Here is a 12,746-nt window from a genome sequence, read left to right as displayed (position 1 = left end):
GTCATAGATCAAATCAGTTTAGTTTGGGTCTAAGGCACCCGGAATAACTCCTGTGAATTCTATATCTAGACAAGAGTTGGTTTCTAAACAAAGATATTCGATCATGTCTTGAATCCTTCTTTTTTTCTCTCTCTCAGCACAGCACATAAGAAGTAACAACAGTGAAAAGATAATTTAGTCATCAAAATATTTTATCAGGTTAACTGAAAAAAAAATCATAAACAAATGAAGGTCGACTCCATGGTTAAGTTCTATGCGCCAAGAAGAAGAATAAATAAATTGATTTTGTAAAAGAAGAAAGAATTTTTTTTCACATCTTTGATCTTATTGATTAGTAATTTTATTGTTAGAGTTGCTGATTTTATATTAATGGAGTTTTTTCATTTTGTTGCTCAAAGAACAGTGTTTGTTCACTTAGAAGAAGAAAACATGGGGAAGGAAGGAGGGAGGAAGGAGGCTGGGGCATTTTATAAAAAAAAAAATTTAAAAATTATTATTAATTGAAAATTATATTAATAAAATAATTTAAATATAAATTTTTTAATTAAAAAAAATAAAATATTTTTTTTTCTTATTCACGCACCCAATGAAAGTGTAACACACTCTCTTTGTCAAATCAGCATTTTGTGTTTGATAGCTATCAATTTTAGTATTTAAGATGTTTGATAGGTACAAGTCTCAAGTTTAAGTAAATTTTCTGAGGGATGATTTAAGCCTTTATTTTATATAATTCTAAATATAATTTTTTTTTTATTTAAATTTACATAAAAAATAATAATTAATTTGACCTTAGTACTCTTATAAAGTTACATAAGCTAAAACAAATGAAGCACAAATTAAAGTGAGAAATCATATATTTAATCATACAGAAAATCAGACCTCAATGGATCGTGAAAATAATAACATATTTAAGTTAAAGTTAGTGTTGTGTTTAATTATAAATATAAATTAGTGTTGCTTTTAAATCTAACAAAGCCGTCACTTCTAGATGTTTCGCGCGTGAATTTACGCCAGCACTTACGTAGCTAAACAACACCCACCGCTCACGTTAAAATCATTTCTGCATAAATTTCTAAATTGTACCACCTACTTATTCTTCGCACCCCTTTTTCTTTCGATTTTCCCCAATTTGAAAAATTAACTTTCATTTTACAGAATTTTTGCCATCAATAATTCTCATAAATCACCAATCATTATCAGAAAGGTAAGGATTTTCTCAATTCTCTATGTAAATTTGCAGTTAATAATTTATTGAATTAATTTATTTAGGAACATATTTGCTTTATGTTTGGGAATTTTGAGGTTTATAGTAATAATATTTAAATTATGATTAGTCATTCGTATACTGGAAATAAAGTAGAAGGAAGTATTGGGAACATGCTGTAGTTTGAGCTCATCGAGGACGCGATCTTCTATAGAAGGTTTAAACTAGAAATATAGGTGAGAGGTGATTTGACAGGAAATGATGGAGTTTGACCTTATATAGGAGGTTTGAAGTAAAAGTGTTGGTGAGAGGTGATTTGACAGGATATGACAAAGTTTGAGATTATTGAGGACGTGGCCTTATATAGGAGGTTTAAAGTAGAAATATAGGTGAGAAGTGATTTGACAGAATATGATGAAGTTTGACCTTATATAGGAGGTTTAAAGTAGAAGTGTTGGTGAGAGGTGATTTGATAGGATATGACGAAGTTTGAGCTTATTGAGGATGTGACCTTGTTTAGGAGGTTTAAAGTAAAAGTAATGATGAGATGTGATTTGACATGATATTACGAAGTTTGAGCTTATCTGGAACTGCCAGGAATTTGTCGAAGAGTATGCGAAGCTTATTGAGGATGTGACCTTATTTAGGAGGTTTAAAGTAAAAGTATTGATGAGATGTGATTTGACATGATATTACGAAGTTTGAGCTTATCTGGAACTGCCAGGAATTTGTCGAAGAGTATGCAAATTTTCTTCTCAGATGCATTAAGGATGTGCAAAATTAAATACACACTCATAGTAACTAAAATTTAGTCTAAGATGTGCACCTGACCATCCTTTAATATAGGTGGCTCCATCCATGCTAGAACATGACCTTATATAGGAGGTTTAAAGTAGAAGTGTTGGTGAGTGGTGATTTGATAGGATAACGAAGTTTGAGCTTATCTAGGACGTGAACTTATATAGGAGGTTTAAAGTAAAAGTATTGGTGAGATGTGATTTCAAACTGAATTATATGAAAAGATTGTTCCACTCATTGAAGGAGAAAACTGAACTTTTACTTGATCATATTGATAGGGATGCTCCTGTCGCTATTGAGCGGCTGATTTTCAGTTTCTTCCTAACTGAAAAGTTGTTATAGCAGTACTCTAGGTCCGATGGATCGGTATTGGAATTTTCTTAACTTTTAGGGGGGAAGTGGAAACATGTAATATAACTGGTGGGAGTGTTGTAGTTTTGTATTGTATTTCCTTCTGAACCAGCTTGGTATAAGTTTTTTTAAAAAAATCTTTACTTAAAAAAAAAAAAAAAAGTTCAGAAGGTGACTTGAATTAAGGTTCAGCATAAAACCTGGATTCCGGTGTTCCAAAGCATTTGGTTGACAACTTACCTTCATTCCTTATGATTATCCTTAGCTTACTAGATTTTAGTTTACATGCCAAAAAAATGCAGATTCATTTTATCAAAGAAAAAGAATCTAGCATAGACCGTGACCCCCAATATTTTCATTTCTTTATCTATATGAAACCAAAACTTCTTCTAGCTTCTATAGATAGGGTTCTAAATACTGTTTGTGCGAGAGGGCTCATAATGCGATTTATCAAAAGAGAAAATAGTTAGTTTAAAAGATACACTAATTGGTTGATACCTGTGGTTCTCTTATCTAAGACTAAGACTTGCTAAAATTTGTGTGTTTGATGATGGCTTAATTTTGTATGCTATTATTAGATAAAAAAATCCATGGAGCACCAGGAGACATGTCAATTATCTGTTATATGGAGAGGGAAGAAGTTTAGTCTGGAGATGAATCCAACTGCTACTCTCAAATCACTGGGAGATGAATTGCTGAATCTCACCAATGTCAGAGATGATACAATGCGCCTCATTGTGCCTACTAATAAAAGTTCAAGACTTTTGTATCCATTCTCTGAAGAGCATTCCTACCTAAAATTGGAAGCAGCATCCATTCTTGAGGTTTTTTCTGTTAATTGCTGCTGTAGTTCGTGCTTTTACTAAATAGCTGTTGGACTTGCTATCTGCTTGGATTCTGGATAGGGATTTTGATTTTTTCTTCTTTTTTCGAGCTGTTTGTTTTGACAGATTTGTTTGTCCTTTTAATTTTTATGCTATTGCTGATTGTTCTGGTAAAACATCCAACATGATGCTTTATTTATAGGTTGTTAGCTTGATAAATATCGAAAAATCATTTAACAATTCGCACTCTTGGAATTAGGATCCTCCTTCAGAATCTGACTTGAAGGAGTTGTAGCCCTAAATTAGTTATGCTGATGGCACATCTCAAAAGAATACATCTTAGCAACTTTAAAGGTTTGCATGTACTACCATTCTGAAATACATCTTTTTATTTACTTCTTTGTTAAAGTTATAGTCAAATGATAAGTAAAATTCTTGAAATTGTTTCCACTTTTCTGATCAGTATTTCCTTGTTTAGTATAAATTTTTTTGCACAAAATGATATGCATTATACAGCTGAGTGATGACTATATATATTGTCAATATGAGCTTGTGCATAGTTCTTTATGAAATATAACCAGAAATAAGTCATGGTTCCGAGTTTCTTTTTTTTTAAAGAAAAAAAATGTTTAGTGTCTCTGTGAGTGGCAGTTATTTTATACATGAAATCTTTTGAAATTTTCATCATGCTATAGAATTTTGTTCAGCTGAGTGAGTGACAAGATGTCATATTTCAGGCTTTGAATATCTATTGCATTAAACCTAGAGAGACTGAGAAATGTATACCATAATTATTATGCTCGTGCAAAGCATTGACAATTTTAAGGACATGATCAGATGTCTGGTGTGATCTTTTTTCAAAATTTGAACTCTTTCACATATTCTATGAGGTGTTAATGCATTTCCAAACATTGAATAGTCTAAATAACTTGTTTAGCATATTTGGCTATTACTCGTTAAGCTGAACCTTCCAGACAAATCTTTTTGGCTTAGATGGGAATCGCCTGATTGTTTCCTGTTTCAGGGGAAGTCTATTAGGATGTTGGGAGTGCCCAAAGATGAAGTTGATGACATTCTACAGAGTGCAAAGGCAGACCACAGGATTTTGGGTTTTGATGAAGAGGAAAAAAGATCGAAACAAAGATTATCAAATGGGCTTCAAAGTACACTAAAACTTCCACAAGGGCCTTATGTCTTTTGTGATTTTCGGACACTCTACCTTCCTGGTATAGAGGTATGGCCAACTCTGGGAAATGTAACCTATCTTCTCTACAGTTAAAGCTAAAACACAGTCTGAGTAAAATAACCTTTCTAACCTGTGTGGATTACTTGCAAAAATATATTGACATATCCCGTCCTTTTGGGTCGGAAGCCTGGGGCCTGGGACTGGGGAGAAATGATAGGTTTATATGACTACCAATTTATGTAGTCTTCACTTGCTTGCAGTTGAACCCTCCTGCTTCAAAAGCTTTAAAACTAATGCACAAGCTTGCTGCTGATCCAGGAATTGTTGCAATCATGAATAAGGTAAGCCTATCAAGATTTTCATATCTCAGCTTAATTACGTATGGATTACTATGTTGATGTGTGCTATCAGTTGTGGTAAACTATCGTTCATTCGGCTTCTTGAAGCATCGCTGGTGTGTGGGTATCATGACAGAGATGGCACCAGAAGGCTATGTTGGTGTTTCTCCTGCATGCATTCTAGGTTTCAATAAGGTAATCAATCCTTAGTTCTTTCTCCCCAAGAGGAGTAGATAGTAGATACCGAACAGAAACATGTCCTTAGTATCAAACCAATGATATTTCGTGCTTCATAATCTTAGTTCCTTTCTTTTCATGTTACTGTTCGATTTTCTTAGGTATTTTTTTATCTTCTACCATTTAAAATCTTGATAATTTTCTGTAATCATATTCAGAATCACGGAGAGGAGATATCACTACGTCTTCGTACAGATGACCTCAAGGGTTTCAGGAAGTACGATAGCATCAAGAAAACTCTCTTGCATGAACTTGTGAGTGCTTCTGTCTCACCTTTTGTTGTCCAATTAAAAATATTTGAAAAGCTAACTTAGTGCTGTGAGTTTCACGATGAGTAATTCTTATGTGCCCCTAACTTATATTATTTCCTTTTTCAGGCACACATGGTACATTCTGAACATGATGAGAAATTCTATGCTCTACTTAAGCAGGTAAAAGGCTAATTGTCTACTTTTCCGTTCTTTGTTTCCTTGGTGGCAAAGTGTTCAACAAGTGTTTAAGCAAAAGACTAGGACATTCTGTTTTTAGCCCCAAAATCAGATTAGTCCTGATTGTCTCTGCAACATTCTTGTTAAATGTGCACAAGTTATTAAGATTAGATCTTTCTTGCAGCTTACTGAAGAAGCTGCTAAGTTGGACTGGACTAAATCAAGAGGCCATACTTTGACTGGTCACAATTCACAATACTATGAAGACGTCGAGGACAACGATGATCACATTGAAATATCGCATAAGCTTGGAGGACAAACTTCAGTTTTCAATGCTCGAACATCTTCAGTTGCTGCTGCCTACAGTCGTTTAGCACAGGCATCCACCAGGCCCTCAGAAGCAATTGGAATGCATCAGGCATCTAATGCTGGTGACTCGCTGCAATCCAATCATGTAGATGCTCTACTGGAAAAGCAACCGAATGATGTGAAAGTAGCGTCTATGGAGAAACACAATGGTGTATTTGGTGCTGATGTCTCATCTGATGATCAAAGAGAATCTGAGCCCGATCCTGATGATTGTGAGACCATCAAGCATGAGCCTCATATAGTACTCGGTTCTGATGATCTTAAGATGAGAAGCCTTACGCCTCCTGTGGAAGCTAAATTAAGTGAAGAACCTGACCCGGATGATTGCTCTGCAGAAAGACAAAATACAGGAAGTCCTGTTTCTTTGGAACCTGATCCTGATGACCACGCTATGTGGATCGAAAAGAAAGAAACATCTGGTCAAGATGTCCATGTTTCATTGGGGCTCCATGTAAATGAGGAAGAGAGAGGATCTCTTACACGCACCAATCAAGGGGTTTTTCCTGAAGGAGTCAAGCTGGCAGAGCCATACACTAATGATAAGGATATAATACCAGATGGAGTATCTAGTATAGTGATTGATGAGCCTGATCCAGATGATCAGGAATTGCAGAGGATACAAGATCCTGTTGCCATTATTTGCAGTCGACTGCAGAAAGCAATAGGTGTGTTGAGATCTCAAGTTAATCCCTTGGAGGCCTCTAGGGTGGTGCAAACTATATTGAAAATTATAAGGTATGCTGAACGTGAATCTGCCATTTTGATTTGGAAATTTTTTGTCATTCATGAGCTTTGGATTTAACTTGGAAATGCAACTGTTTGTAGGAATGCAATTGAACACCCAGATGAAGTGAACTTCAGAAAGCTGCGGAAGGTTTGTAACTTATAATGTTCTTGGGTGACTTAATTGGGTAAATTTCATCTTAATTCGCTCATCACAATTGATTGGTTGATGTTGCAGGCCAATCCTCTAATTCAGAGGGATGTCGTGAGTTATCCAGGTACGTGATCTTCCACTTGACCTATTGCAATTTATTTCATTTCTGTCGATCCTTTCCCAACAATTCTGTTTCCCCATTCCCCTACTGTTATGTTACCTTCAGAGTGCATTCAGCTGTGGTACTACTTCGACAAGGTTAATTTTCTCTTCATCTGAGATTCCCTTGGTCTGCCTTCCTTAATCTATACATCTGTGAAGTCCATCTTAAATAAAGCTTCTAGTCCTTATCAGGTGGCACTTGTAAATCACACTTCATGAAATTTTGGGTGCTTTTGATTTGCAGATTTTGCTGACTGCTACCAATTTTGCAAGACAATCTACTACTGTTAATTACTGAAGCAGGAACTTTACTCGAGTCCTTTTTTATGTTTAAGGGCATGTATAGCCATAGTCTTTCCATGTGCCTAACATTTTGGTAAAAGATCTCTGGAAAATTAGTGAATGCTCAAATTGATATGCAAGCTAGTTCAATTGACCAACCCTAGGTTTGGTATCAATTTCTATTTAGGTGAAGTTGTTGTGTAATGACACTTTTTATAGATGTTATTTGCGGAGGTTCAAAAATGTATTTGGTGATCCCATCACCTGGAACACAAAGGAATTGTATCATCATCATTATCACACGTCGTTTATCTTTTGATGTGAAATTACTTGTACTCAACCAAGTTATATGCTTCTTCATCATTGGGTGTTTCTTTTCCTTCTCTATAACACCTTCATGTATCTTCTTGCTTGCCGAGCATGCTTAGCTGTAAATACTCATTTTCCTTTGCCTTCTGTGGTTGCAGCTGCAACGGAGATCCTCTCTGTGATTGGATTCAGCGAGGACACTGTTGTCGATAATACTGGTATAACAGAAGCTTATTTGGTTCTCAAGAGGAATGATCCAGGATTATTGTGGCTTGCCAAGTCTTCCCTTGAAACGTCCGTTGCCTAGAGGACTTGTACCATATGTAAAATTGATGCATTTGCTTGTGAGAACTGAAAAAGGATGATGACATTCCTGATGGTATGTGGCATTTGTGCATTATTCCTATGTTGTATATCATATTCTGATAGTTTCTTTTTCCTTTGTATTTACAACCTTATTGGAGATTCAAACTAAGTGTGATTTGTGGAATCATATTGAATATTTGACGATACATTCCACGCTTATTCATTCATAATGCAAGTTGAGGTGGTGCTTGAGTTTGCTTGTTTACATGTGATTTTTACAAGAAATACACTTATTTAGTTGATTTTGAACTAATTTGGGATTTGAGTAATAGTATATTCTAAGAAAATAGTTGATTAATATTAAACTCTGAATCACCTTTGATCAGGAGTGCTTTAACCATCGAGGCAAATCTTTTCAACACGAATCTAAAGACTTCAAATACTTTAAAAGTAGGACTTGTGGACACATTCAAATTCATCATATTTTGTTAGGTTAAAGAGGAAATAAATAAAGAAGAGGGAGTGAACAGTATTACTGCAACTTAAAATAAAGGGTCATGATTTATTTTTGATTAATGAGAAGTAATGACTGAGATCAATTTGGAGTTGTTATCAACAGACTGTCAGAGGAGAGAGGGGCATTCACAAATTTCGATAATTGTCATACTTCTCCCATTCTTTTCTCTTTTCTTTTTCTTCTCCAAGTTTCCCTTCTAGCTCTCTCCTTCTACTTTTCTTTCTGCAAATTCAACTCTTCTTCTGCAGATTCAAGCTAGCAATGGAGATTCATTTTTTCATTTTATGTCTATTTTAGCTCTAATTAGCTGTAATTGTAATTTCCTTCTGATAAATCAGAAAATCGTCCCAAAAAAATTTCGTCCTATTTTAATTTAGCTCTTAATTTGAGATTAAAGCTGTTAGTTCATAACAAATTGGCATCAGACCCACGGTTCTGCGTTCTTGTTAAGTGTTAACTATGGTTGAAGGAACGAGGACGAAAACCATGGATGAAAAACGGCAACAACATGATCAGTTGCTGCATAAAATAGTGGAACAACAACGACGTATGCTCAATACTCAAATTGGGATTCAAGGTGCCCTTGAGTTGAATTTGGACCGTTTGACTCAGTTGGAGAGGACCATCTAGAGGGCATGAAGGTGCTCTTCCAGGAGGTGATGAGTCGCTACCAGTACTTGGGCTTGATGGCCGAGCTGCGGGAGCTTAGGTGGTTGTTCCTCTTCCTAAGTGGGAATTGCCAACATTTGGAGGTCAGGACCCTAAGGTATGGATTCATAAGTGCGAAAGGTATTTTCAACTTTATAGAGTGCCTGATAACATGAAGGTGGATGGGGCTACCTTGTATTTAAGTGATGTAGCTGAAACATAGTATACTCACTGGTAGTGAGCAGGGGGGCAGTCAGTTGGGCTGAGTTCAAAGAAGAATTGTGTGTGAGGTTTAGGGATGTTGGGTTAGATGATATAGTAGAAGAATTCAATAAACTGGAACAAACAGGAAGCGTAGATGAATTTCTGGAGAAGTTTGAGGACTTAAAGGCTCAAATGATAATCAGGAATCCTACTCTTAATGAGGCTCATTTTTTGTCTAGTTTCATGGGTGCCCTTAAGGAAGAGATAAGGTATGTTGTTAAAATATTTACCTAGTACACTAGGCTATGCCATCCAATTAGCTGGAATGCAAGAGAAGACTATTGAAGCTGGATAGAAGAAGGCTAAGATTGTGGTGAGGCATGTAGTGAACTCTAGCCCATCAGTTAATCCTGCAGCACCAAGGGTTACAAGGGTGGCTAATCCCAAGCCTAGTCCACTCAGGCTAAGTCCTAAGGTTTATGAGTATAGGAAAGCCAATCGCCTTTGTTTCAGGTGTGGCGAGAAATACCTGCCAGGTCATAAATGCAAAATGAAGCAACTACAATGTATGGTAGGCACCGGTGAAGTGTTGCCTCAAGATCAACAATAGCTGAGCTTTAAGAATGGAAGAGGCTCTAATGGATCAGATAACTTGTAGAGATATTAGCTGAGGTAGAGATCCAAGATGCTGTCTGTTTAAATGAACTATCAGGCAGTCGTAATGGAGTTCATAAAATCTTGGTCAGTGGGGTTATTAAGAATAGATCATTAACGGTGTTAATTTATTCTGGAAGCACTCATAGTTTTATTAATGAAGTAACTATAATGCAGACTGGCTATCAGGCTATTCACTCTAATCCCATCAGAGTTACTGTAGCTGATGGAAATTACATGTACTGCCGCTCAACTTGCCCCAAGTTTACTTGGAAAATGGGAGGTAGAACCTTCAAGGAAGACTTGAGGGTTCTTAAGCTTCGAGATTGTGACATTATATTAGGAAATGATCGGATGAAGAAGTCCAATCCAACTAAATTTGATCATGAAAAAAGGTGTGTTACAGTAGGCAAAAAAAGAAACAAGGTAGTGCTACATGCTATCCCTGAGAATAGTCAACCCAGCATCATCAGTGGGAGCACACTAGGTAAATTGATGAGGAAGAGCCAAGTTGTGCTGTCTCATCTCTTCCTCATGGAGTCAAGTGGTAAGTGTGAGCAAAACAAGTAGATAACACCATCCTTGAGTTACTGGCTGGATATGAGGATGTGTTTAGTGAGCCAAAATCCCTACCCCCACCAAGAGAATTTGATCACAGAATTCCCCTCAAACCTGGAACTTCACCTGTGAGTCTGAGACCTTATAGATACAACTATTACTAAAAAGAAGAGCTAGAGAAGCAATCACTGAAATATTGAGCAATGGGATTATTCGGCATAGTCAGTCACCCTTCTCATCCCCTACTTTGCTAGTCAAGAAAAAGGATGGGACATGGAGATTCTGTGTTGATTACAGGTAAGGGTGGGCATGGTATGGTATATATCGAATACCAGACCGAAACCGAAATTTTTTATACCGCGGTATGGATGTTATGGTATTTGGTAGGAATTTTAAATTACTTTGGTATTTGGTATTTATGGAATAAATATCGAAATATCGTATACCGCACCAAAGTTTTTTAATAACATATAAAACCCATATATATATATATATATTATATATTTAAGATTATTAAATATATTTATATATCATCCATTAACCAATTGAACACAAAAGTAGCTTATTCAGAAATAAAATTTTTGGGAAACTTATTATTTAGGAGTACTATGCTTAAGTTTAGGTACTGTTGTTCAGAGTTTGCATCTTGGACTATTCAATCGTGATTGAAATGTTATTTTTGTGTAATTGATTAACAAAGATAGTTGTTAGCCTAACATGATTGAGACGTTTTTAAAATTTAAAGTTATAGTTTTTTTATATGAATTTATGTAATTAGAAATCAAATAAAGTATGGCTACCGAATTACCATATCGTAAAATACCAAAATCGAATTTAAAAATACCGAACCATACCGAACTAATTTGGTATGGTAATAGTATTGTTCTTTTAGATACCGAAAATCGAAGTTACCGTACCGAAGTTTAAAATACGGTACCGCACCATACAAATATCCCATTCCGACCAGTGATGATATCACGACCTGAACTAGGGCCTGGCCGTGATGGACATCCCGAACCCTGAAGGCCCGGACGTCCTACTCTATCTGGTAGTCATGCACAACATTCATATAATAAGAGAAGATGCGGAAATACAATCTGATACGAAAACATGGTCATTAACTTTGAGATTCAAGACATAAGAACGAAAGATGCAATTCAAAACATCTGAATAAGATCTAACTCAGTCTGCGAAATCTCTACTACATCTCAAAACTGTTCTGAAAACTAGGACAAGACCCCTAGTAGACCAAGACAACGGAAAAACATAATCTGAAATAACAGGCCTTCTGGAGCAAAGAAGGTTCACCACTGCATGGATCACTTCTCTCTGGAATACTCTACTGATTAGCTGGACCCTTAGACTGAGCCTTCGAACCTGGAAGGTTGGGGGTCAATACAAATGTACTGGTACGCAGATTAAATCCAAAATAATAATTTATATTCAACATATATGAGAGCAATTTAAAATAGTTCATAAACATATCATATAGTAAGAAAACTCATAGGCATTTTCGAAAGACTCTGAAAAATCATCTGAACTCTGTGATACTCTTTGTTTTACTTCTGCGCTAGGTGGTATACCCTACAACTCTGAAATTCCATGGGTTATATGGAATCCGCCATTGACTCGGCGGGGAAGCCTCCAACCCAAGTGTGCCGCAAGGGTTGGAGTCTCTGACTCTGCTACGCCACACAACCGTCGCCAGCGTAAAAATAATATACCCAGATCGGCAAATCACGATTTTAGGCTAACCGTTATTTGTACTCTAGCCCTCTTCAGGCAACCACCTAACTCTCTTTATGCCCATTTTTAACTCTTTAAGACAAGCACTCTCTGAAAACATATTCTGAAAACTCTTAACTCTGTTATGGCATACATTTATATGGTATCGTCATACCATTGACTTGCAAGTCACATATCTGAGCCATTTTTAGCATATTTCAATCTCTGTTTTCAAAACATAAATTTGGGACCACCATATCAATAAATCATTTCAAAGAACTCTTTCCTAAAGCTCATGAAAGCATATGCAGGAAACTCTCTTTTTCAACATTTCAAATACGCAAGGTGGTCATGTCAAAGTTCTCAATCACATGCAAAAATATATTTACATCAAGAAACTCCCTCTCTTAAATCTCTAAATCGTGCTCAAAATACTATGGTATTTGAGTAAAGTATTTTCAAGCCATAAATCATGCATTTCAATCAATCACCATAAGATCATAAACATAAGGTTAACACAAGAGAGGGATTTTTCATTATTTGTGCTCTCAACAAATCTTCAATTTCAAGTTTCACACATATATATGTGTAAATCAATATAAGGAGATAAGGCCTAAAGGCCAAAACAACAATATCATTAAACATGCATAAAGCATAATAAAATCATGGATCTCAAAACCCCTTTAACAAATTCATGCTTGATGATTTTTAAATCATAATTGGGTGTTTTCAACAAGCCCATGTAGTTTTAGGATAAACCCCACGTACC

At 35.9% G+C, this 12,746-nt stretch overlaps 1 protein-coding gene across 2 annotated transcripts; it reads left to right on the top strand.

Annotated features, from left to right (window-relative positions):
• The first annotated feature begins 973 nt into the window (after positions 1-973).
• Positions 974-7,936, top strand: LOC107842171. 2 transcript variants are annotated; one of them, XM_016685924.2, is made up of 11 exons: positions 974-1,204; positions 2,932-3,177; positions 4,202-4,411; positions 4,624-4,704; positions 4,810-4,896; positions 5,097-5,192; positions 5,316-5,369; positions 5,551-6,470; positions 6,561-6,609; positions 6,697-6,736; positions 7,524-7,936. In XM_016685924.2, exons 2-11 carry the CDS (start codon positions 2,944-2,946, stop codon positions 7,670-7,672), a joined length of 1,920 nt encoding a protein of 639 aa, XP_016541410.2. In that variant the 5' UTR covers positions 974-1,204; positions 2,932-2,943; the 3' UTR covers positions 7,673-7,936. The 2 variants fall into 2 exon arrangements, with proteins under 2 accessions (XP_016541410.2, XP_016541411.2); XM_016685925.2 differs by lacking the exon at positions 7,524-7,936 and adding an exon at positions 7,019-7,416.
• Positions 7,937-12,746: the final 4,810 nt, after the last annotated feature.

This window comes from Capsicum annuum, chromosome 9, assembly GCF_002878395.1.
Source record: "Capsicum annuum cultivar UCD-10X-F1 chromosome 9, UCD10Xv1.1, whole genome shotgun sequence".
In the NCBI taxonomy this organism is placed as follows: Eukaryota; Viridiplantae; Streptophyta; class Magnoliopsida; order Solanales; family Solanaceae; genus Capsicum; species Capsicum annuum.
Note: the sequence above shows the minus strand (reverse complement) of the source record. Positions and strands in the feature narration are given on the sequence as shown.

What these genes read in the sequence shown, in the direction of transcription:
- LOC107842171 (XM_016685924.2), top strand. Translation starts at nt 2,944, where the DNA reads ATGGAGCACCAGGAGACATGTCAATTATCTGTTATATGGAGAGGGAAG. An exon ending in TCTACCTTCCTGGTATAGAG is followed by an intron (nt 4,412 to 4,623) that starts GTATGGCCAACT and finishes ACTTGCTTGCAG; the next exon opens with TTGAACCCTCCTGCTTCAAA. An exon ending in GGATGTCGTGAGTTATCCAG is followed by an intron (nt 6,737 to 7,523) that starts GTACGTGATCTT and finishes CTGTGGTTGCAG; the next exon opens with CTGCAACGGAGATCCTCTCT.